At 48.0% G+C, this 26609-nt stretch overlaps 1 protein-coding gene across 3 annotated transcripts in view; it reads left to right on the forward strand.

Annotated features, from left to right (window-relative positions):
• LOC105704045 (synaptotagmin-7) overlaps positions 1-26609 on the forward strand; it is a 143335-nt gene that overhangs the window by 38598 nt on the left and 78128 nt on the right. For 2 of the 3 annotated variants that reach the window (XM_012432917.1, XM_012432918.1), the window contains exon 3: positions 15485-15738. In XM_012432917.1, coding sequence (XP_012288340.1) covers positions 15491-15738 — 248 coding nt within the window. In that variant the 5' untranslated portion in view covers positions 15485-15490. Of the gene's footprint in view, positions 1-8831; positions 8891-10250; positions 10422-15484; positions 15739-26609 lie in introns of those variants that run through there. The other variant, XM_012432915.1, reaches the window with a different exon arrangement.

The following is a 26609-nucleotide window of genomic DNA, read 5'->3' on the forward strand; positions in this document are numbered from 1 at the left end:
GCTGGATGCGAAAATTGGCAAATGAACCGAGGGTTTCCGCGAATCATCGAAACGGACGAATTTTCCGGACCGGGTGGGAAAATCATTCGAATACATGATCGGGACCGATCCGCAGCTGCGCCACGTAATCGCGTCAACTGCTCTCCCCTGCCCTGCCAGAATGCATTCGAATGCATTGCGCGTCCGATTGCAATAGCGAATAAATCAATTTAGATTCGCACCCAGTATTCGTGGCGACGATTGGCTGGCTCCGATGGTCGTGATGAGCCAATCGATTCGCGCTTCATTAGCGAACCCACCAATTTTTCTCAACTTCCCCACTTTTCAGTCGCTCGTCTATAAAGATCCCACCCTGCTGTAATTTTGCGAAATTTCGTAGAAAAATGATAAATTTGACATTCGGATGTCATTTAGTGCATATTGTTTGGAATTTGTTTCGCGCGAGGTTTTAATTTTATTTTTATAAATAGGAGTTTATTTTTTTAAAAATTTAATCGGGATCTAAGAAGTATCGCTGGCGTTGGCAGGGAAGCATTTTTGAGTCCGAGAAATTTCTTGAAAGGAAAATGCTATCAAATTATAATATCTTTTTTAACAGCGTACGATGGAAAATCGACCCCGCCGAAATTTCGGGGCAGTGCCGGGCAATGCCGTTCGAAACTTGATTTACCCCTTTTCCGCGATGGCCATCGGCGGAAATCCGGCGGAACGGCCGATTTCGATGGATATCCGCCGAAAGTCGGGCAGACGGAAAGGACCCGGGGGATCCTGCGAACGGAAAAAGAAATTAACACCTCGCGAAATCTCCGTGAAACTCGCCAACTGAAGGACGTCAAGAGTACCTCGGTACATTTTCGACATTTTTCTGAAAGCTTAACCGACCTGCTTCTTTCTCCACGTACTTTCGGCACTTCGGTCAATTCCTCCTAGGGGAATTTAAAATAGGAATTTGTCGAACGACCGGGTACACGCGTTCCTGCGGTAGTTCCGCGCCGTAAATCCCGCTCGGACATCAAACGCTTGATTACTCTTTTCTGTGCGACGCCGCGGCGGAAAACTCCTCGTATGTCACGCAATTAGCCGGTTGCTCCAGTTTCCAGGAGAGCCTGGAGTTGGCGAAAAATAAATTAAAGTAATGTCTCCTTACCGAGGGAGACCGAATCCCTCGGTTGTCCGAGCACCTAGGAATTCAAGGCGAGCTTCGGCTCGACTTATCAATATTCGATGACGAATAATTCAGGCTCCCGTGTGACTTGGCACCGTCCTGCGTTATCGGAGGTGTCCACGTTTCCGTAGGAAAATTCGAGGGCTCTCGAGCGAAGGCGTCTCGTAAAAATTTCCCCGGCTCTCGGCGGGTCAATATCCAATTCTTCCCGCTAAGCGGCAAATTCAATCGCTTCTCTTCCGGGGACTTCGGAAGCTTCTTGCGACGAGCAAGAAGCTTCGAGAGCAGAGACGCGAAAGAATCCGACGTTTCTTGGACTCCGGATGCAGCTGCCAGTTTCACGTGCGCCGCGTTTCCGTCGAGAAGGCTAGGGAATAAAATGCGCCCCTGAAAATAAATTCCTAATATCACGGACCTGTTTCCCTTCCCTCGGGATTAAATTTCGTTCTTTGGGGCTTCGTGTAACGAGCTTGGAAGTCGACGGGAAAAAGAATTCGATATTTCTCAGCCGCAGCTAGTCGGTCGTGTGTTTCTCTGAGGGCTGACTCGACGCGTACCTTTACCACTGTCTAGTGAAAACGGTCTCGTCTCCCGATCCACTTCATAGAAAGGACTCTTTATCCGCCCCCGGCGAGGAGAAAGGACCCTTTGTTCTCGTAAACTTTGGCTTTCGCTACTTATTTATTCCCTTCCCACGACAGAGCCCCGAGACTCGAACTCCGTCGAATGAAATATACAAGGAACGACTCTAACCTCTTAACGTTTAAGCATCACCATTAAGGTGAAGTGAGGACCCCTTGAGAAATTAGATCTTCGGTCAAATTAATTTCGTTTCGTAGGATCCAAATTTCTGAAAGTGTCAGGATAATTCCTAGGTGATCGCGAGTCGCGTGTCAAAGTTTCGGGCAGATCGGAACAATACTCTTAAAAAGAAAAGTGTCTTATTCGAGTCGACTGATTTGAAGACGGTTTCACTTCGCGTTCAAGCATCACCCTTAATCATTGATACATTTTCCCTAGTTCTTCCGATTAATCTACTCCAATTTGTCCTCCTCCGGGTATCTCCGTCGAGATGGCAGCCATCCGAAATTTATAAATGTCGAAACGACTCCTCCGGGGTTGCAGTTCCGAGTTCCTGATAAAAAGCCACGATTAATCGCCGCGTTTTTTCTCCCGATATGCGTGTTTATTAGGAGAGACCGAGAGAAATTTGTTGCAGTAGGTTGGCCCCCTCGTTGTACGCTGTTGACTAGTGCTGGCAGTTATTGCATATAAAGTATGACATACATAAATTACATGCAACCATGAAAATGTCCATCGGATTTGAAATAGAGGAGGAAAGTTCGGTCAACTGGTTAGTTTTCCGTGTAGAATATTCCACTCACGGGTGCGAATCGAGTTGGGGTAATATCCAGCCTGAATTTGTTATTTGGATCGGTGAAAATGTTTTCTGCGCGTAGCGGGATGCAAATATCGTTATTAATTCCACCGCGCGGTGTATACAGGTCGTTAGCGAAAATTCTCTAATTGGAAGTCGTTATTGCAAACGGTGGATAACTGCGTCGCGGGAAACTGGATCGATAAAGAGGGTTTTTCGCATCACCGTAAGTGAACTTGCCCCTGACTGGGTGCAAAGTCAGTTTTATCCATTTCCACCGGCACCCCCCATTAGGCATTTAGCAACGGATATCGAAGGCGTAATAATCTACATAGGAAAGGAAAACAGATGTGGAGTGCTCGATCGATGACAACGGTGCACTTGGCAGAACCGCGTCGTTCGTCGAGGACCCATTACACGGTTTTCAATAAGCATCGTATCGACAGCACTTCGTTTCTTCTTTCTCCTTTTTTCCCGCTCTAAGTAGGTAGATCGATCGGTGGAAATATTTCGTGCTCGTTCCCCGATACGGTCATATCGACGTCTTGTCAACTTTCGAGGGCGATTGAGTCGCAACGTCGGAAATCGTTTCTCCAAATTTATATCGACCTCAGGTCGCGGGAATTTCAGGAAAGCGCATTTCCTGGGCGTGATAGAAAATCCCTCGTGACCCGGGGAATATATCCGAATTTGGGAAATAAAGCGGAAAGGACTCGATTATTGGATGCGTCGAGTTTTGCGGCCAGAAATACGGACATACGGCTTTATGTCGGCCCGATCGACCGTGACACGGAAAACGCGGCGGGAAACGGAAAGATGGAGAAAAAAGAGAACGAACGGTTGCCCCCGGAGCCCCGAGTTTTCCGTGGACGTCTTCCAGATTTATCGTCCACGTAACTTCCGTCGAGGGACGTCGGTGAAATTTTAAGAATGCGACGGAAATTTTAAGGAGCGACGTGTTCCCTAAAGAGTCCCCTCCGCCGAAAATCGAAGATGAAGTTCCGAGACTGCCATCTTCGCGGCGCGGCTTCTCTGCGGGGCTTCGAGGAATGAAAATCGAGGGTGGCAATTTTTTTTGCAAGACTTCTGCCCTTTCTCTACGAGCTCGTCACAATGAAACTCCTCGAAAAAGCGTTGTTCTTCTCCTGGACATTTTTAAACATCCAATGTCGAATGCCCAATTTCGATATTTCCCGATATCGAGATGGCACACATCCGAAGGCGGTACGAATCGAGTGTCGATGCAGGCGGAAAACTTTACAGAAAATTTGACTTATCGCAATAAAAGTAAAAGTGGCAATATCTGTTTTTCCGCGGGTAGAAAGGCCGCAGAGGGTTAATTTTTCGGCGCGTCTTCTGGATAAGGGCGCCGGTCCATTCTTTTTCAACTTGCACCGAGTGTATCGGAAACAGTCCCGCAAACAATTTCTCCCTCGAGTGGGTTTACGTCCGTGTGTCCCAATTGCATTAGCCAATAGAGGACCTCTTTCGGGCGGCCACGTTTCGACATTTTCCCGTCCCGATAGAGGCGATAGCACGGACCCCTTTCCTCGAACAAAGGAAACGAACGACTTCACCTTCGGCATCGATACCGGAAATCGATATAAACCGCGAGGCGGCGTTTCGGCGAGGCTCAAGGGAGCCGGGACATTTTCCGTTCTTGGCCGAAATAAATAATGAGCTCAGCTGGCCGTTAAAGGACGATAAGGTTGGGGGTCGAAGAGGAAGCCTCGAAGGATATAGCCCGAGGTATATCGAGGTTGATGGAGCATGAACGGATCGGCGAACCCGGTGGTTGGCAGGCTTGCATTAGGCGGTCCGTCATTCTTAGGCCCCCGAAGTGCCTCTGGCCACTTTATTATTCCGGCCAGTCCCAGGTAGAATCGCCCAGGGAATTTCCTTCTTGATTTATTTCCGGAATCAAGGTGAATCCGGCATGTCGTATCCATGCAAGATTTAGGACGACTCCTGGCCGTCAGGACCTTTTCTCTCCTCCCAGAGGCCGAACGAAGCTCCCAGCCGTAGGTCGTCTTCGAATCCTATATTTTGCCCTCCTAAAGCCAGATACACATTTCATCATTTGTTCGTTAATGTCATCGGTTTTTCGGTGCGACCCTCCCCGACTTTTCGCAGATTGAGAAATCGGGAATTATGAAAAACTTGGGCGCGGCTAAAAAGATTTCTCCATTATCGAATCCGACTGCCACTTTATGTCGCGACGCCCCTCTTAGGGTGGCAAACGACAAGAAAATCGCATTGTAAGAGTTTGCCGAGTTTCCCAGCAAGTGAATTCAGGAATACTTTTCCCCCAAGTTTAAACGCGATTTCCCGCAAGTGACGATTTCGAAGCACTTTCGTGCACGATTCCGGGAGAACCATTTACTCGATTAAGATCCAGTCCCGGGGAAGTTTGCGACTTATCAGCGTTAATAACGTAAATCGCTCGACATTACGATGATAAACTTGACCCCGAGTTCTCTGTATTCCTCGGTCACGAAAAGTGTACATTTCCAAAAAAAAAGTGGCAATTTCCTTCACACCCACGAAATTTCAATTTTCTTTTTTTTTGCAATTTATTTCTAGATATTTACGAAAATCGTAATTTCATGAGTGTCGGGATCTTTCTTGCAGCCACAATATTCGCGTCGTTGAGTTTGAAACGATTCGATAAATCCAGTTTGGGGAAAAGTTCCATGAACGATTGACCTCTCAGATGCCACTTTCACATCCCCTTAGGAATGTCGAATTTTTTCCCTAGACTTCCCGTTTGATCGGACCTCGCAGAAAAGCTCATCCGTCGGGGTTTCAAAGGGTCTTCCCTCTTCGTCTCTCCGAGTAATGTCCTGAACTAACGACGTCCAACTTCGGAGATCGGATTCGCAGGGCCGGTCTGAAAACAAACTATGAAAGCTCTGCCTCGAAGGATGAATCCTCGGTAAAATTGGAGCTTCCTCGTCGGACTCGATTAATTCTGTCCACTTCCGTTTGCAATCGGGCCGGCTGATTGGACCGTGACTGGAATCGGAAATCGCGAAACTCCTCGAGCCCATGGACAAGGAAAGTTTCGCGTGCGAAAACTTGGTCCGAAGTTTTGCGCGGGAGTGGCGGAGCTATTCGGCCCTCGACCGGAGAATTCCCCGGGAAACTCGATTCATATTTTAATGAACGTCGAGGGGGAATGTGCGTTTTATTCCCACGGAAAATATGTATGGAAACAGAGCGTCGCCCGGGACTTGGAGAAGAGAAACGAAGGGCTTACTAGTGCTTTAATGCCGGTGGGACCTCCTCGGATATGCATAGGACGGTATCGATTTCACTTCCCTAAGAAATTGGCCTGACATGCACCTCGACATATATTTTCGGCTCGCCGACGTTTCCCCATAACCAGGAAAGGTGTTTCGAACTCGTGACTCAATCGCACCGAGTGGAACGCACACGAACGCAACGTAAAGCTAGTGAGGTAATTCTCCCATTCATAAATGCACAAAATGTGCCTACAATTAGCCCTAATTACCCTGCTTACAGATTCATGAAGAACGCTTAGCATTTGTATTCTGGAGATATATTACAGCGGCGAAACAACGGTTTGCCTCTGCCATGGCCTGTAACTATGACACGAATAAATAATATATCGCCAAAAGACACGCAACGTTCGAAAGGCGAGTCGGGCGCAACGTTGACGAAAGGAGGGACTTATCGTACTCGAGTCGCTGTCGGTAAATTGGAATCGAAGCTCTCGTGTCTACCGATAATGCAGGATTTTGCAAAAACTCGGGTTTGGTGACCGACCCCGCCATCTGGCGGAAGGCTCTTCGAGTTCACTCGCAAGTTTCTTTACCACCAGCCAGGGAGATTCCACAAAAGCTCGGAAACTTCCTAAGAAAGGCCACATAAATTTCAGATTCCAGCTATCGGTACGTAAGAGGATTTATTTTCTTACCGAAACGACCGTTTCCAACATTCGGTCAAGAGCGGCGAAAGTTGTCCCGGGGCCAACAATGCTTACGTTTATTATTTAAGAGTCTGTCCACCATAACATGAAATATCGATCAGCCATTCTGGAAACAGAAGACACATGGGACTTGTTCGGATTTTCCCCGGAGAATCTCTTCGGCCGATAATACGGATACCGCTTTTAATCAATTTGAATAAAATACGCCGTTTATCATACCGGGTCGTATTTTAAACAATCAACCTAGCGTCGTTTGATTCGCCTCTCCGTAACTTTGAAAGAGTCATGAAACGTCAGGGTGTACTTCTGGAAACGAAATACCGTGCTTCAAGAGGCGTTGTAAAAGCATCCACCTGCGAAGGCCTCGTGCTTTTACCATTTAGCAGCAGTTAAAAGCCCAGTAAATTCGGCTTCACCCTGAAGACAACGTCGGGAGGGAGGCAGGTTTCGCAGGCATTAAATGCATAAGTAATAAATTATTGTTCTAAAAATTCGAAAGCCGGACTACAATAATAGTAGAGATACTAGAATAATAGTAGAATTGGCAACACTGTCGCGCGAGGGACGCGCTCGCGGCGAGTGGCAGCGAGCGGGCGTTTCGCGTCCGATCGAGTAGTAACGTATCGGCACTAGGTCAGCGGTGACGTTATAGGAAACTCGCGCGCTGATTGGTCGGCGCCTCCTGGCCCCCCGGCCAATCCCCGCCCGGTCCTCCCCTCGAAAGGTCACGAACGTAATGCGGGTAGGGAGAGGGGCGACCCTGTCTTATGATTATAACGCGTACCATCGCGGCGCACTCGATGCGCCCATTCGGACGTTTTCACATTTTCACGTTTCCACAGTTTCACAGTTTCGCCCAAGTTTCCACCACCCTCGCCGCGGGGAATCGCGTGAACTGCGTTTAGCCGCTGCTTCTTTTTTTTTTTTTTACCGCCACGCGCGAAATGGCGCCGAAGCTCGCCGCCTCTTTAGAGCCGCCGGTTTTACGGCGCCTTTTACGAGGGAATGCGAGAGTTCTGTAAATCTTGGTACACGCAACATCTGCGAGAGCCGAGTGGAGAGGGCGGAAACTTCCACGGATATACGCGAGCTTCCCTAACGGTTTTTCGGAGCGGCGCGATCGGTAGTTCGCTGGCGCCTCCGGCCAGGCGGCGCTGCGGTGGCGCTCGTTGAAACCTTAAACCATATATATCTATACTAGAGTAGACAGAATTGAAGTCGGCAACACTTGGTAGAACACTGTTGAAAAAAATATTTTGTCAATCCCAAGGATAATTATTTGACTCAAATGACTTGTCATAATTCCAAATAAATGTTGCACCCAATGCATTCGAGTCCATTCGAATCAAATAGTTATTCTTTGAATTAATAAAATATTTCTTTGGTTCAATGAATGTTCAATGGTCCTTACAGATCACGGAATAGCAATTTCAGAATTCGTTGCTGGGAAAATCCGTTTATTAGATCTAAACTTACAGGTACAATGACAGGAGGTGGACGCGTCGATAACTCTTGGCGAGGTCCACCAGGAATTCCCGCTCGCGCGTAATCATCTCTCTAAATGTATCAGGGTTGTGATTTACCATTACGGCGTATAGAACGCGGATGTAAATCCCTATTTTCCTCCCATTACCGGCGGCGAGGATAATACTCCTGCATAAATACCAGGTTCCCACGGGGCGTGAACAATGTTTTCGTACGACACTTTCCGTCTAAACGTACAGTGCGTTCGAAATTCCCATACCACGTAACAAGGGTGAAGAGATCAAACGATTCTCCAGTTCATACGATTAAGGTGATATGAAAGGATCATTCTACATACATAAAACAGTAAAAATATTGATAAAACTTTTTTCCAAACTGGGTGCACCGAAACGTTTGAAACTTCAGCGCGTGATTACGAAGGTCCTAAGGAAAAATATTTTGACGCTTCGTATAGATAGAATGTCCCTTTCATATCAGCTTAATATTCCCGGTTCTCACAATTACGCATCTTCCTACATCGGGATTCGGAATCGCCGAAAGAATGCAGGTAAAGCCGGGCGAGATGTCGATGGATGTAAACAAAGCGGAGGTAAATTCCCGTCGACGCAGGTCATGGTGGTGCGCGCATACGAGGGCCGCGAGCCGAAGAGAGCCGACCGTCGGCGGAAGCGGCCGAGCTACTCTCGCGGCCGGCGAGTCCGCCTCCGTACTCGGGCGCGAGCGAGCGCGAGCTCGAGAAAGAGACGGAGAGAGTCCATTCCGCGGCCCGGCTCGACTCGGCTCCTCTGCGCTCCCGGCGGGTTACGCTCCCAGGTTTGCGAGCGATTTCCTCCCTTCCGATTCGCCCGATTACCGGATCCAGGAATAACGGCCACGTCGGTCGGTACTGCAGAAATCGCGCGATCTCAAGGTAGTGCCCGGATAGTCGTTTTCGAACTTCCCGAGTGCTGGAACGTTCCCTTCCTGCCGGTCGAAAGTGCGACGAGGACCGGATAAGTAAACGTGCTTCGCCATGAGTGCCGTACCCGCGAAGGGAGACGAGTTTCGCGAAAATTCGGCACCCCGAGCTCCGAGAGACTGATTTTCGAGGTTATAAAAGGCGTAACAATGGCCATCGTTGGACGGCAAGTGGCGTCGCGGACTTGGCGCTCTAAATGATACTCCGATATTACTTATTATTTCGATCGATTATCGATACCCTCTCCCGAATAGTTTTCGCGGATACCCTTCGTTGCTCTTGGTCCATCTGAATCTCATGAATTCGGAACTTCGTCTCGCTTCCTTCCATAAATGTTTATACTACCCTCGACATAGTTAACCTCGAAGGGGCGACCCGGCAAATTATGTAAATAGAATCCGACTCGTATTGCTCTTTGCTTCCCCTTCGGAACGCGCAGATCGTCTCGCCTTCCTACTAAATTCTCGGATTAATACTAAATTCTCGCGTTTCTATCGATAAGTACGTAGAATCCCTCGAAATCGATTAATCTTGTCGTTCCGTGCCTGGATCCACCGGGCTCGTTTCGCGCGTAACCTAAAACCGTAAGTGGCGGTACATAACCTCAAACCGCGATCTCGACCGCCGAATCTGGGGCGCGGTCGTTTCGCCGGTCGCATCGGAAGCGACTCGGGAAGTTCGAACGGCTCGCGTTAAAAGTTCCGGGGAAAACGTGGCGGAAGTACCGCCGAGTGCCGGCTAAGTTCCGCGCGCCGCACGGTGGCGAAAATGACGAAAAATTCTGGCGAAAAGCTTGAAAATCAAATTTCTATTTTGCGATTATCGGGATTATTGGGTAATTCGGACATTTATTGCTAAAAGAACGAAAGCCTAATTACTACGTATCGTTCTATATCCTGAGAAAAAATTTTTTATTTACCCCAGTCTAGAGCCAAAAACACATATTTTTTTCATGAAATTTCATGAGCACCACGTTCTTCCTTGGAACCTCTATAATCACGTGTTGAAGTTTCAAGTGATTCCAAGCCCGCGATTTGAAGAAAATTTTTATAAATATTTTTACGGGGTACATATATAGAATGACCCCCTTCATATCACCTTAAATTCACATTTTGTTAGGGTGATTTGCATAATTTCTCATGTTTTAAATTTTTCCTGTCGAAAATCATTTATGGTAAAATTGGTGAAATATATTATTAGAGTAGTTTCACATTCAGGCAGACAAATCGTCATTTTCGTCTCTGTGCGCCACGATGGCCGGAACTCGGCCGTGCGTCGTGCACCAGGTACGAGGATTTCTTTTCCTTTGTAGCGAAGGAAGTTTCGGTGTTCGCGGTCCCGTCGACGGGTGTCTCTAGCTCAGTTTACATCCGGACTCGGGATGGTTCATATGGGCCTCGTGGGCCAGTACTTTTCGGAGCTGGACCCAAACTCCGGAGGGCCCCCCAGGGCCGCCGACCCCGCCGTCCAGGCCCGCAAGCTCGTAAGTAAACAACGCTCGATATTGCGTATTCCATTGCGATTTATTTACATACTACCACACCGATGCCCGTTTATACCCTGACGCGCCAACAAACCGGGATGATCATTGACCGGCGTTTCCGGATGGCGAACGAACATTCGCGGGAAATATTCCCATCCCCCCGTTGTGCGACCTGGAAATACGGTGCATATTTATCGGGGCTCCCTCCCTCTTTTAATTCCCCTGCGATGGTGCATTTCCCAACGCGAATTGAAACTCGAGTGGACTGCGTTTATCTCTGGAACGGAAATATTTATGGGGGAGTTTACGTTTACGGAACGTTAAGACTCCTCTCCGTTTCTAGTATTTCTGCGTTCTGCGAAATCATAGGGAAATCTTAAGTAGAAATCACCGAGAAATTGTCACGATTTTAAGACGTCACTTTTCATCGAATCGCATTTTTTATCCTATGACATCAAAGGCGATTGCCTCCCAAAGAAGGAAATCGCTTTCATTGATTTCTGAGTAGCTCTGTTAACAAAATTCATAAAATTCATACACTTTTAGTATATTCGAAAGTCATTTGGTACGCATCGTTTGCAAATTATTAAAATGAGTTTTTAATTTTATCATCGTTTACATAAGTTTATTATTAATGAAATTTAATCGAAAGATAACAAGTATCGTAGGTAATAAGAACGTGCCCGGAACATACGTCAAGTTTGTTGGCGGACAAAAACATTTAATATCAAGTACCGATCAACAGAAATTTATAACATATTTTATAAATCGATTACACATACGTACTAAATTTATAATATGTGTGATACATTTTATATTATTATATTATATAATTAAATTATATTATTTTAATTTGATAAAATTATATTATTTTTTTTTTTACGCTAAGATTTGTCGAATGGACCGTTTGGGCCGTCTCCTTTCGACGTTGTCCTGTTTTCAAGGGGGGGGATAAATATTTACCCGGTAATGGCTTGGTGTAATCGAAGTTCGGAAACTGCCGACTTCGCCGAGCCCGGTTGGATCTCTTGAATAAGCGAAGGCAGATGCGCATAAATTTAATTACGTCGAGGAGATTCAACGAGACGAGCGCGGATTCCGCGGTGGCTTCGAAGATCGTTCATCGAGTCGTTGCGGTTTGTCGTATATCTTGGCGGAGATTCCGTTCTCCGAGATATATCTAGGAGGCACATCCATCGCGGATGAAAGGACTCGGGATAACGGATAACCTGTATGTACGGACATACGTATGTACTTAGGTAAGAAGGAAAACCGAAGTATACGCCTTTTGCCTTACCTCGCTGCCCTCGTGGGAGATCTTCGAGCGCTTCTTCGGATTTCCAGGAATTTAACGGCAGCCTATTTTCCACTTTGCATTCAACACCCACGGTATGCCAGGGATTATTTATCGACGCTTCTCGTTTATGACGATAAAGTGGAAGAATGCGCGTCTTCGAGATTCCACCACGCTGTTAAAAAAAAAAAAAGAAAAGAAAAGAAAACGTAATTTTATACCATCAACGTTGGAAGTCTTAGCCGGACGTGGTATACTTATTTATAATAAGACATTTATTTAACTTTCATGCGCAATATCACAAAATTACAAATTGTTACGTGATTATACATTTATTTAGGATTGTATCATGAATGGGTACAGAATCACTGTTATGATGTCAGGGTCATCATTTTACCGCAACTTTGCGTACCAAGAGTGTATGGATTTTTTTAATAGCGTGTACTGTAGATCGAAACCGTTTCTCCGTCATAAGCTGGATGAGTGATCATCGGAAACGCGCTCGAGATGGTTTATTTCAAAATGGCGGCGGAAATTTCAAGGTAAACGACGTCCTTTACGCTTCCCTAAGGCACGAGATGGCGAGGAATGTGCTTTACAGGAGCACAAGGGACGCAGCCTTTGACGTGAAATTGCAATCGTTCGAATTTAATTTTTCTTCCATCCGCGGGGGGGGATAAATTCAGAGGAAATTTGATCCTTAGAGAAAGGACTCTTGAACGGTTATTAATTATTTATGCGACAAATGGGGAATTTCGCGATACAGCGTGGCTCGGTTAGGCTCTACCAATGGCCAAGTGTATCCGGTAGTCATTAATTCATCGCTCTAATCCATTCCACGGGTCTGGAAATTAATTTCCGCGTAATCACGACTCAGCTAGGAATATTGGCTCAACATAGGCGAGTCGGTGTCGGCCATAAAACGCCGAAATGCTCCGCGTTTCCGGCGCCATTGGCGTTGGAATTAATTGCTACTCCAGTCCAATGGAATTGCTTTGATTATTATTTACAAGTCCATTGGGCCTTTGAGGGGTCTTTTGTGACTAGGAATACAAGCACTGCCAACACGGGCGCCCTGGTTCTCCGTATTTTTTTTTTTTTTTTTTTTTCCGGTAACCGCGTCGGAGCGGTTATGCTCCTGGCCGAATCGCATAAAGTGCCGAGCTCGCCTGGCAATCGTTGTTGCGAAAAGGTGAAGGGTGAAATCCAAGGGTTCAAGGGAAATAAATATTTCATAGGAATACGGGAAACCGGCCAGATTCGAGGCGAATCGCGCTGCGAGATTTTCCCAGCGGGAATAAATTTCGGGAGCCCATGAGCCGGCTTTATTTCCTGGAGAGAAGGAAAAAAGAGCATCTATTAAACTTACAGAAAAATCCGCAAAATGCGCGGATTTTATCCGTTGAAACGGGGACAGCAGATTGTTTCCCTTAGCGGGACGATAAAGCCTTTGTTACTCAAATGTGTTTTTTTAACCGTATCGCGAAGAATAATTCTCCAACGGATAGGGTTCCATAACTTTGTGCTCTTATTTCTCTCCGCTCGACGAGGACGCTCGAAGGACCTGGGGCATCGCTCGGACCTTTTCCTGGGATTTCCCGATGTCGCGAAAATTCCTCTAATTTCCACGATAGGGAGACTCGGACGGAAAGGTTCCTAAGCTCGTGGAGGGGAGAAAAATGTTCGTAAAAGATGTAAAGTCGTAAAAGAACGGCGCTATACGCGGAATGGAGACGCCTCGTGGACGGCGCAGCTGCCGAGTAAAATTGCGGAAGGCTCGCCGGGTCTCTCGCGATTGCATTTCAATTTCCCGTAATAAAGGAAAGCTCGCTTTCCCCAAGGGCCAGGGTTCCTGGGTGTACGCCAGGGAGGCCAACTATAGGTGCAGGAGGGCCTGTCGGGGGACAGATACAGTTAAACCGCACCTGGTATCGACCGGGTTGGCAGGCTTGCCTGTCTGCCTGGACTCGAACCCTGTGATCTCGGCTCCGAGCTTTCCCGGCATATTCTTCATCTCGCCCTCCATCCGTGATCCTGGCTCCTTTGTGGAGGTCGAGCCACCTTCCGGACGATATCCCGCCGTCTCCGGGTAACGGAGGATGCTCCTAGACGAGGCGCATCCAAGGACCTCCGATTTCGGCGGGACGATTCCGCGGATTTGGCGAGATCTCCTTATCACCGGGATACGGTTTTCCATTCGGGTGGCGGAAAAATCGAGGCGCCGGTAAGCCGTTTAATACCGCTCGCGACTAAATCAAAGCCGAATCCGCGGGTAAATGTGAACTCCCCCGTAAGTGGAGCGGTGCACGCGCGCAAGTTAAATTGCTTCTTCCGAGCCGTTAACTTTAAAGTTTCCTCCGAGGCAAACGACAGGGGGGGGGGGGGGTAACTATTTTTCTTGGATTACGTAAACGCGTTTAGAATTTCCACGGGAATCGGCTCCTACGGCCGCGGACAGGGGGAGTTCGTCGGGTGATTAGGGACGAGGGAATTCGAGACCAAGACTACCTTGGTCCGTATTTCTACGGATACAGTCTGTACATTTTATAGATTTTTCTGCTTCGGGTCTATTTCACTTGTAGCTGAGTCGCGTCGCTGGTCGACGTTTGAAAGTCGTCCACGAAAGCGTAAATATCGCGGGCGGTAATTTGTTCGGACGGAACTTCGGAATCGAGAGAAGGAGTCACGGGGAACGTGGCCGGCAATCGGGCAAGTGATTTTGGAAACATCTATCGTCCCGAGTTTTCATCCCTGGTCGTTACTTCCGAGTTGGCCTCCGGGCCAGGAGAAATTGCGCCCAGCAATATTTCATTGACACGGTTACCCGAGACCCGCCGTCGCTGGTTCCAAAATCGATGTAGCTCTCCGGCGCCGAACTTTTTCTTCCCCGTTTCGGTGGGCAGGGGCCGGGCGTAAAACCGGCAGTATGGAAAGACGAATCGGATATAATTTTAACGATTCTCGAGGAGCGACAGATCTCTCCGGGGGATTTTCCAGCCCGGAGGTCCATCCGGCGCGCTCAATGCGCGGAACTGGAAGGACAATTGCGGTTGAAACTCCCGTAACTGCGATTACCCGACACGAATTACGTTAATCCCGGTACTTACGAGGCGCAGTTTTACGATTACACCGCCGTTACCTTGCTTCCTCGTTTTCGAGCACGATTTATCAGCCGGATACCCTTCGGAGGTCTCGCGCATGAAACGTGCTCGGCATGCGGCGCGGATCTCATATCCGGGGTAAAAATGGATGAAAAAAATGTCGCTTCATCCGCCCGATCGCCGGAAACTATGAAGGCGATGCTCCGAAAGATATTCCGAACAAGGGGCTATTCACTCGGGAATCGGTGAAAACGATTTCCTTCCCTGAGAACCGACTTGGTTTCATATGATAGGCAACGATGAGACTCGGTAGCGAGGGACGTTCGATCTTAAAATCCTGAGATCATGTCGCCGAGTCCCATCGATTTTCGCCATTAATAACCATAATTTACTGAGTGTGATTAACCCCTTGATCTGAAAATTCCCGTAGAATGATGCCGGGCTGAAATAAATGTGCACGTTAGTTTCTCGGCCAGGATCGCAGAAAATCCAGCCGAGGCTATTTCAGGTTGGGTATAGTACATAGCGTGTAATTGCATCCGGAAGATATTTAACCTCTGCTCGGAAGGAGCCTTGAAAAGGATCGAGGAGGGGCCCTTGGGTGGTTAATTTAAGCGGCCATCCTAATACAGTTCGGTTTAAACAGCCGATCGATTGTATTTCTGCAGGCGGGCATGGAGCGCAGGGATATCATCCTGACGGCTGTTTTTGGAACGGTGGGAGCTGTCGGGGTGTTAGTCGCCCTCGGATTAGCTGCCTGGCTCTACCTTCGCGCCAGGAGGTCAAAACAACGAGAGGACGACCTGGAGGAGCAGAACGAGAACTGCGAGGGCGCTGGCAGCAGTCAACAGCAGCAGCAGCCTGCCAAGAAGAACGGATTCCTCAACCTGAAGACGCCCCTGATCAGCACTAAGGCTCTGGGGTAAGTGGAACTTTATTCACGCACCTGCGACGCCCTGCACCCCTGTGCAACCTTGTCGCCCTGCATTATATCCGACCCTCTCGAGAAATCACGTGCGGCATCAGAATCACCGCACGAATCCACTCGGTAGTGGAGATCCAACAAAAAACGATATTCAAGCCACGGTAATCACAGATTCACAATGCTTCGAACAAGTTAGATAAGCGGTATTGCGATCATCTCCCTGAACAAAAAAAAAAAAAAAAAGACGGGGACCCTATTATGGGATGGCAGAGCGTCGGCACTTTTTTTTAAGTTTCTATGAAGGTTCACTCTATTGAAGCGTCAAAATGTTTATAACTCTTCTTAAAACTGGGTGCACCGAATCATTCCTCCACATGTTTTGAAAAAAAAAAAAAATGTATTCCGGAGGGGAATGAAGAAAGGAATTTTTTTTTGAGACATGAAATTTCCTGAGTTTGAAGACCTTTATCAGGACATGCCTGATTACGGGTTAAGGTTTCAAATTATTCGGTGCAACCAGTTTGGAGAAATGTTTTATACATATTTTGATACTTTGGTATATGTGGAGTGATCCTTTCATGTCAGCTTAACGATTTTTAAGGATGAGCGGTTCGATCGCTCAGGGGTAACGTTATCAACAGGGGAAACTTGGAAATTGTCGGTATCGGCGCGAGGAAAACCTCTCCCGCTGGTTAGAGGGTTACTAAGGCAGAAATCATCCCTCTTAGGGGCAGAAGGTGGCTTTACCGACCGGAGGGAGCTTTCGCATCCTGTTATCGACGAGGCAGAACTCCCTTGGCATCCCTGGAGCTTGCGGGAACGTTATCGTGCGATGCAGCTTTCGGGCTCCTTTACCGACCGGATAATAATTCCTGATAAACAACGATATAACGTTATCATCCGACGTTTCGACAAGGTCCGACCAGAGGTGGCCAAAGAGGCGACCGGTGCTTAACTTTAAATAACGTTAAACAATGTATATTTTATAAGGTAGTTATTCTTCGACGTCGCTTTTACCTCACTGATGCTCTTAAGGTGATATAAAATGGTCATTCTATATATACATATATTTACAAAATTGTTCTTCCAAACTGAGTGCACCGAATCATTTGAAATTTCACCGCGTGATTATCGAGGCCCTAAGGAAGTACGTGGTGCTCATGAAATTTCCCGCCAGCTTGCGTTACCACTTGAGTACCAAAAATAGCGTTCCCACCGAAAAGGATATTGATGAATTTCATTTGATCGACGTCGATTAAATTTCTTGACACCTTTCGTATCACCTAAAAGCAGATCGTTTCGACACCTCTAAAGTAAGCGGTCTCCCTAATGTAAGACGTTCCTTTTTTCTGCCGCACTCCGGGGAGAAAATGGAACGGCGAGGATGGGCCGGAGCAATTAAGAGAAGTACAGGGTTACGGCGGTGGGAAGCGTGAAATTATGCGCGACACGCGGAGCCGTGGGGGACATTACGACACTTAAAGGGCCCCACATCCGCTCGTTATGCGATTTCATTTTCTACATTAGGGAGCCGTCCCCCCGTTAACAGCTGACCGGCCGTTCTCTTTAGGTCAAGGCAGAAAGCGGCGTCGTAACGGCGAGTCTCGGGAAGCAGAGAAAAAGAGGGGTGAAAAGAAAAATGGGTCGTCCATTTTAATAATTGTCTCCATTACGGGACTTAACACGCGAAAGCGGGAGCTTTCAACGAATTAGGGATGGGACCGGCAGATCCCCACGTCCGATCGGGTCGATCGGGGGTCGATAAGGCTCGCTTTATCAGCCGTTTTATAAAGAGAGTCGCCGACGTTTTGCGGGGGCGCATAATTCCCTCGACCCCTTGTAAACGGAATCCGGGGTGGTGGAGAGAAAAACTAGGAACATCCTCAAATCCTCCCCTTGGGGGTGCATTAGCGGGGGCCCTTTTTTGCATCCGACGCGTCGGTCAGGCTGGATCGCGATTTTCGGACTCCCCCTCTAAGAAAAAGAGACCGCCGAAGGGGGCGAAGCTCTCCAGGCTATCAATCTTGAGTTTTAGAGGGGCCTACGATGCCGCGCGGGACGGGGGGGAATAAAATGAGGGACTGCCTCGAGCGATCATCGATTTTATTCTCCTGACGGCCGACGAGGACCCCCACGGGCCGGGGCGTCCGGGAACATGTACTCCGCGATGGACCGTCGGGGATGACGTGCTCCCGATTCGGCAGTTCGCACTTTATGCCTCCCTTTCCTCCCATTCCGCGGATTGCACCACGATCGTGGCGCATTTCATTTCAGTGCTGCATCCGCGATGACCAAAATGGCACTTTGACCCGGACCTCGTGAACTCCCTTCGAGGGAATTAGGAATTATAGGAATTATAGGGATTAATGGGATCTGAAGGGTGGACCCTGCTACCTTTTCCCCATACATCTTCCATGAGATTTATCCGGAGGGTAGACTCAGAAAAAAAAAATTCATTCCACCTAAGGAATATCTCTTTGAATGGTACCGGTGAAATATTTTTAATTCAAGGAATTGGGTCAAATAATTAAATTAGGGAAATATTTCTTTGGTTTTTTTTTTATTTGTTTTCTTGGTGCAGGGAGCTCTTCTCGGGGTAGGCTTCACCGAGATTCTAATCGCCGGAATTATCCCCGAGCTTTTCGATGCACCTCGCTGGTGTGCATAATGCACCTGCCGGCCCGATGTCACGGACCGCGGAAGTTACGGACACATCCCGGCCCTATATGTAGGAAAGAACGTGAATCACGAGATGTTCCGCGAGCCGAAGCGAGGACAATGGAGGCAAAAATAGAAGGCTGTCTGATAATGCGCGTAGGGACGCGGCGCGCATGTGTCGCGGGCATGGGTGCACACATGCATCGCGATGCACCCGTCAGAAGGGACGTTTGGGGTTCTCGGGGGTCGGGACTGCACGCGTCGCGACGTCTTCTTCCCTCTTCGTCCGTAAATCCAGCTAGACGTCGCGTAACGAAAGGAAACCCGAAGCCTTTCTTCATTGTCGCCCGAAAAGCGTCGTCGTCCCTGCACCGAGGAGAAAGAAAGAAGAAATTTCATTGTGCCAAAGAGAGGTATTTCTTTGAATGGTCCCAAGGGAATATATTACGTTAATTCGAAGAATTAACTGGAATAAATTAAGACGAATGAATTCCGACTGGAATAAAGTCCAATAAATTGGATGGAATGTCTCTTTGGAATTGGGACAATTTATTTGCTCGTTTAGTTACTTGATTTAACTATGAATATTTCATTGAATACCATGAACAGAGCTTGAGCGTGGCTGCAGGTGACTTCTTGACCAGGATATCGGTCCTTCCGGATGAATGCAGAAGACGAAGGACGCATTTTTGCGACTCGGGGAGGGAGGTCGGGAGGTTTTTCCGTGGCATGTTCGTTTCGGCCCCGACCTGGCCGCTTACAGGACCCATTGCGAATGCCTTGCATTCGGTGCCTCGACGGAATAAAAACACGTATCTCCCGCGCGATTCAGTCGTGCGAATTTGTCTCTTTCAGACGTACCCCCCGGCCAGGCCGGCGCTTCGTTTATTTGCGCCCCGCGGGTGCACAAACGCGCCTCCCCCTCGTTGTATTTCCCGAATAGGAACGCGCCTCGCCACTCCACCGAGGCATCGATTTAACCGGAAAAACCTCCCTTTCGAGGGTTTCGGAGATTTTCCGGCCCTTACACCTGTCCGCTCGCGCGACGTCCCCCGTTCGTCACCCCGCACCTACCGTCGCGACCAATTGCGGGGAAACCGGGAAAACTCGACCCTGCCCCCTCTGGACAGGGGACATTTCTTTTTTCCCGAGGAATTCTCGCGGTCAACCTTGCGGAAGGGAAACATTTCTCGGGGAAATGTCACGGGGCGCATGCAAATACGAAACGGTAATCGCCCTCTTTGTGCAAACTTCCGCCAGGGCGGAAGGGAGTATCGCCGTTCTCGTCATTTTTCACGATTTTCATAATTTCTATACCGCGGGCGTAGGGTTGCCGACTTCAGTTCCGTTTACTCTGGAAGGATGGAAATAATGGTACAATACGGTAGAGTGAAAAGGAACAGTACACGTGAAAAAGTTGCGATATCGAAATTTTGCATGTAATTAAAAAGTAATGGGAACGCGATATGGAATGACCCTTTCGTATCACCTTAAGGTGGCCCGGCAAGAAGTTGGCGGAAAAATAAGTCCGGGAGGGGAGGGAAAAGGGAAAAGGTACATCTCGATTGCGAGCCCGGGACAAAAGAGCACAAAACGTCGCCAGACAAAGGGGGCGAATTATTGTTACGAGGGTGAAGAAGGTCGGTCTTTATTACTCCGGCGATAATTAATGCATCGCTGTCGTCAGAAATGGCCACAATGAGAGGTGAAAAACCCGGGGACGCGCGACTTCGGACTTTGTCGGGACTGGTAATTAATTGAAGGGGCCCGTCACTTTTTTTAGCCCTTTCTTTTAAAGGAGGATTTAATGCCATAAACGACTGGTGCACCCTCGGACCGATGTTTAGGTAGCCTCGTGTTTCGTTTCACTTTATGGAGTTCACTTTTTTTTTTTTCCCCCTCAATCCCAAAGCTCGAGGGGCTCTTCGACGCAGCCGATAAGACTCGGTAGAATCCACGATTGGGGTAATTTTTTTTTTTTTCCTTCCGTTGATTACCCGAAAGAGCAAGATGGCTGCCTGCTTTCGGATAGAGGACCCATCCCGCCGGGGGCGGAAATTTATTCCTCTCGAGTATTCACCCCCAGCTTCTCGTGATTTATGGCCCGGAGCTGCGGCGGTTCCGGCATGGAACATCCGCGACGCACTTTGCGTGCCCACGGAATCCGATTGATCACGATTCGGAATTATTCCTCGGGCGGGAATGTAACGTCGGGCGGAGCACCGATACCCAATCGATCGGGAGACGGCCAAAGGGATTCGGCCTTTTATCATCAGGGCCGCCGAGGAGAATGCCGATGCAAAAGTTCAATTCCTCGTATCGATCCGATATATATTTATGCCGACGGTTCTCGGCATTCCGGCTGCGTCCTGCGAGCAGATATCCTGCGAATTAAAGAACGTGTCGGGGGACACCTGATAAGGTCCCTGCAATTTCGAGTCCATTTTATGGGGCGAAACGCAGGAACGATCGGTTTCTTTTATTTAACCATGAAATTAAATTCCGTTAATGCGGATACGCGTGTAGGGAGAAATAGTCGCGATAAGTCTGGGCAGATTTAAGGTGTTATTGCAATCTCATATGTGTATGTACGATAAAAGTCGAAATATTTATAAGAATTATTCTACAAACTGGGTGAGTCGAATAATTTGCAACTTTAACGCGTGATCATGGGGGTCGTATTGAAACGAATCGAAATTTCATATTTCACGTGGTTAACTCGATTTAACCGGCTACAAATCGCTACGATTTATCGTCACGTGTGTAGCCGTCGTTAGATAAAAAAAAAATGCGTATCCTTCCCCTCGACCAGACCGATCGCGACCCCGAATAATCCTTGGGGCCGGGGCGCAGCATCCCGCGCAACATTTGAGATATTCGAATCGGAAAGAGCTCCAGGCTACGGGGAGACTTCCTTTTTTTCTCACGGAATAGTGGTCAAGGGAGAAACGCTGACGTTACACGTGTCAGGTCGGAGGGGAAGGGATACAAAAAGGAGTATTTCAGGATCTTGCGATAGGCTCGCATATACACTCCCCCGGAAATGGGGGGCCATAAATCGCCGAGTGAGACGTCATAATCGATTGATTTGTTGCCTGCGGATTATGCCAGCGGGTAGTCCGACACTCTTCCGGGGCGAACTTGGCGAAACTTTTCCGCCGTATTTAACGTACGGAACTTCGGGGAAGTATAATAAATTCCAGTTAATTAGGACCCGAGGAAGGCCTCGCCAATCAGTTAAGGTGATATGAAAGGCGGTGAAAAATTGGACGATAAAAGAAAATTTCATTTGTACCCTCTTTTTGCTAACGCCATTTTGTATACTCGGGTGATAACATTATCTAACAGGCTACGTTACCGATATTTATATATTTATGTTGAAATGTGTGCTACACTCTACGTTTAGAATTATATTATTATTATGCGATCCTTATGTCATTTCGGTAGAATCATTATTATGTGATCGTAGTAAAACTGTCGAAATTCCTGGATCGTGTATGGAGAACTTTACGGGACCGAACGCGGAAACGGTTTGCCATCGATTCCGGATAATCGACGCTCGCGTCACCTTATGATTCATATTTACCGGCCGCGGTATCCATTCCGCTGCCGATTGATCGCGATTCCGTTTAATTCCCCGGGCTCGAAACGCGACATCGATAACCCGCGTATCGGCCGCAACGACCAATTGGGAGGGTCCCCTCGCTCGCGGGACATTTTCCTTTTATCACGAAATAATGGCCGGGGGGATAAATGCCGATGCTCGAATAAAAGTCCAAGGATGTCATGCGTGCGCCATGTCCCTCCTACGCGCGACCCGATAGGAGGGAAGGCGATATAAAAAGCAGTATTTCGTTTTTGGCCATTGTGACGGGTTTGCACGTGTACCTTCTGGGAAATGGAGGGTAATAAATCGCGAATGCTATGAGACATTACGACCGGCTGATTCGCCGTGTGCGGAAGATGCATGTGCGTGTGCGCGTGCGCGAGAAATTGTCGGTAGGCGACATGCACGCGTATCATTCATCATCGTGGATATAACTTCATGACGAACCTTTCATCTATGAATTTTTATATCTAATTAAAACATATATTATTATAATATTAATACTTTGTCGTTACCGATGGATATTTTTCTTCGTATTCTTGGTTCTCTTTGTAAAAGCAGTTGGGCCGCCATTTTTAATATGCGTAGATATGCGTACGTTGAAGACGTTAAGGTACGACGGGTTCCGCACGTAATAATGCGTTATGGACCGTGATGGAAGATGCATCATCAAACTCCCTCCCGATAATGTGCGTGTACACGACGTCCCAGTCCGCGGAAACCTCGAGGTGGGAAGGGTGGAAGGGAAATTAGTGTAATTAATAGGGTTACTCGCAGGGTTGGGCATGTATAATACATCCCTAATTTTCTACGCGAGCGAGAAGTATATTCGATATTCTACGGTGAACCGCTTGGTTAACGCAATATACGTGAAAAATCTGGAAAAAAGCGTAATCATCCAACCATGGTTACTGGATTAAGCTTTAAGGATAAGAAGTTACTGGGGTGGGAAGGAGTCGATACCTCGAAGAGGTGATGCATTCGCCTTCGTTTCCACACGGGCGAGGCTGACGAAAAATTGCCTCGTTCTCCTGCGAACTCTGGTCCTCACCGGGGGCTTAATCGACTCCTTATGGGCCTGGCCTTAACCGTTACGCAAAATCGATAAGGTCTATAATTCAAAGGCCCTGTCACCGGCACCGATCTGGGTCACGCAGGGTTACACTCTGGTGCACGTCCTGGGGAACGCGAGTAATCAGGGTGTAATTGCTCGAGGCCCCGCAATTGTCGCCGAAATTTCTCCCTCCCGTTCGGAGCGCTCGACCGGAAGAGGAGGGAAACGTAGGAGGGAGGTCTCGTCCTTTGTCGCAGGAATTGGGAGATAAGCGGCCACCGGGAAAGGTCCTCGGTGACGAAACGATCGGATGTCGCATGTCACCTAGGAAAAAAAAAAAAAAAGACAAAGATGAAGGGACAAACGAGGGGCCGCTACGCGCCTAGGTCTTGTCCGTCCGATACATGGCATTGCTTTTAGACCATCGACGCTGCCATGGGCACGTATAGGTCGGACATGGCCGATCCAGGTCCATCGGAGACCTAAAAGCCATCTACTTCGCCGGCAGCTTCCTTCCGGTATTTCCTACCATTTTATTTTACTTCGCGAACTCGAGAGCCGGAGTGCGGATGCGTCCCCCTTTTCCCCCTTTATTCCAAAACGAAGGGCGGATTTTTCTTTTTTTTTTTTCTCCTCCGCAAATTCACCCCGGTAATTTCATTCCCGTCTCGGATCCTCGGAAATGCACATTCCGCCCTTAGACGCATCGCTTTGTGCACGCGCATTGCGGGCCGCGTCCCTTCCTTTGATCCTGCTTGCACGCGGTGCATCTGCTCCTGCGTGCGCTGTCAAGGCTGCAAAAATCCGGCAATTTTATCCGGATCTGCTTAGCCGGATTCCGGAGGCCCGTAATGGCGCTCCTGAATTGCATTTGGTCCAAGCCCTCGAAGGACTGGAATATTATCCCAGGTGAACTACTCTAGGTTCACACATCCTGGCATATCCTGATGAACTTCCGCGAAGGACCTTACCCCGGTCGTGACTTTTTACGACGAGGCGCTCGTATTTCACGCGTCTCGCAAGAGTAAAAAATCATATGGCCATTGCCCCCGTAAATGGTACATCGAGTATAAATCTCGGTACGTATGCGCCTTATACGGTGTCCCATTTTTTTTTTATATTTCATATAGTTTATATTACCAGTAGGGAGTTATAATCCGTATCGGAAGGCGACATCGGTGGCCCGGAAATATTAAAGCTCGTTATCGCGCCTCCATTGGGGGAGCAGATATATTTATTTCCAAATCGGGACGGTATCCAGGCACGACATGAACTAGAATCCGGTCGTTCATAAAGCTCCGTTGACGTGGATACATTAGCCAACGAGTTAAAACCGATTTATCCGAGTTCTGCGTGGAACGCATCTCCGTTATTTCCGGCCACCCGAACTGATATACATATGTATGAATTAATTTATAGGCACTCTCGGTTGATTCGTCGGGAAACCCGAGCGACTAAGTTTCTAGTCTTACTTGGCAAGGAAGTGCCGATCGCTAATCGGGTTAGTTAAATAATCTGCGGGAATTCACTCGACGTGGATCTGCCGAGTTGGACCAACCGTGTGGCACTCGAAGGGATTAATATGCATTATATGAAAATTAAGCGGCCTGGAGGAGGGAAAGTGAAATCACCGAGTCTTGTAATTAGTGCCGAAACTTGACAGGAATTTTATCTCAGGCGAATAAGCTTTGCTAAACACGTCGGGCTGTGTTGTTTCTGCCAAAGAGCTCCTTCGAGAAGTCGGATGAGATATTCCTAGGAGAAGAGGGGGAAGCGAGTCCTTTTTTAATTAAAAGTAGAGGACATATCGTCGTTCGCGATTAATAATTTCGTAACGCGAAATGTACCCTTCTGGCCTCTCTCTCTCTCTCTCTCTCCATTTTCCAGGATTCGATTAAATATACGCGAGTGCATAATAAAGGAGGCTCTTGCGAAAGTGCTCCTTCGTTGTCGGGTTTAATCAGGCTAATTGTTATTGAGAAATTGTGGCACCGTCTACTGCATGAGATTCCAGTCGGGATATCTGAAATTCCGTGACCGATATCCTTGGAGCGAGCGGACGCGTCAATCGTATCCATTATGGTCAATTAAATTCCATTACTCGGGGGACGAGACATTTAGGTGGGATTACCTTTTCGGCAGAATTGTATAATATCGTCTTCTTATATTTTTACAACTCGGGCTTTCGAGGGGCGCGCACTTTGCATCCCTTAGTCGGGTGTTTCGGGATCTTAGTAGTGCTCCTTAAATTTCCGCCGGCGAGGGTCCTTTTTTATGAAGCTCCTTGATTTTACTACAATTTTCGTTTTGGATCCGTTTCTTCGGTCTCGCCGACACGTCGGGAAACGAGATAGGGTCGATTTTCATCCTCGGGGGCGATAAATCCTCAATGGACCGCACCCAGCTTCGTGGTCTCCGTCATCCATTACCCCGAGAATAATGGAAGCTTTCGGATCCGTAAAAAGCTTCGCCAGGAAGAAAGGTGACATTTGGCCGCCACGTTCCAGGAGTAAGCCGGCTTCGCAGGAGGCATCCTGGATTTTTACTTTACCTTCGACCTTAGTAAGTCTCGTTACCCGAGTCAGTGGCCAAAAAGATCCTGCTTGCACAGGACGCTCGCGGCCCGCAAGGACCTTTAATATCCCGAAGTAAGATCGATGGGGAGGAGTTTGAGAGTTCTCGCGACGCAACTTGCAATTTGTCTCATACGTGAGCCTCCACTTCGGCCTTGGCGAGTCCCCGACGGGCACGTACCTCCTGGAGAAGCGAATTTCCACCGGGATGTGACAGGAGACCCCCCGGGGATTCTCAGGAAACCTCAATTTGAAATTTCCCACCAGAGGCTAAGAGAAACTTAGGCACTTTTTCCTCGATTTACATCCTAATCGTCGACCTTAATTTCGAGGACATTTAAACGATATCATTTACCCTCTGTCAGGTCCTGCGGCAATTCGACGGTCGGTGCTCGCGGTCGCGAGTAATTATTGCCGATTGATATTTATGAAGGCGCGACGTTAATTGCACCTCGATTGGACGCTCGGAGGATCCGGCTTGTAGATCGGCGGGCGCGATATAACCGCCTGGCATGATAAAACTCAACTAACCGTGGTGATTCTCTATTGATGGGCGCAAATTACTTTGCGCGCCCGGTGATGGCGACCAACCGTAATCGCGCCAGGACCTCGATTGATCAGCCCTGGGCAGAGTTTCTGAGACGTGCCCGAAAAGTCCCTCGTTCCTCGCTGAATTAATATTAATTACTCGCCCACCGTGTATCGGACGCTTCTTTCTGAATTGCCCTTCCCTCTGGAAGTAGAATAGATATAAAAGAGGACAGCCTGCCACCGGTCGCGAAATGAGATTCTAAATAAAGATTAATGGCGGTTTCTTTGCTTCCGGCGACACTTCGCGATGCAGCGACCAGGAGGAAATATCCATTTCTCTTATTCCGCGGACCGTTGCAAGGAATAAAATTCGAAGGATACCCTATTAAAAAGAAATATATATTATAATTTTATAACATTTAGATTAACCCGTAAAAATTTTTTA

Source organism: Orussus abietinus, unplaced genomic scaffold (assembly GCF_000612105.2).
Source record: "Orussus abietinus isolate OABI.00-Male unplaced genomic scaffold, Oabi_2.0 scaffold11, whole genome shotgun sequence".
NCBI lineage: Eukaryota > Metazoa > Arthropoda > Insecta > Hymenoptera > Orussidae > Orussus > Orussus abietinus.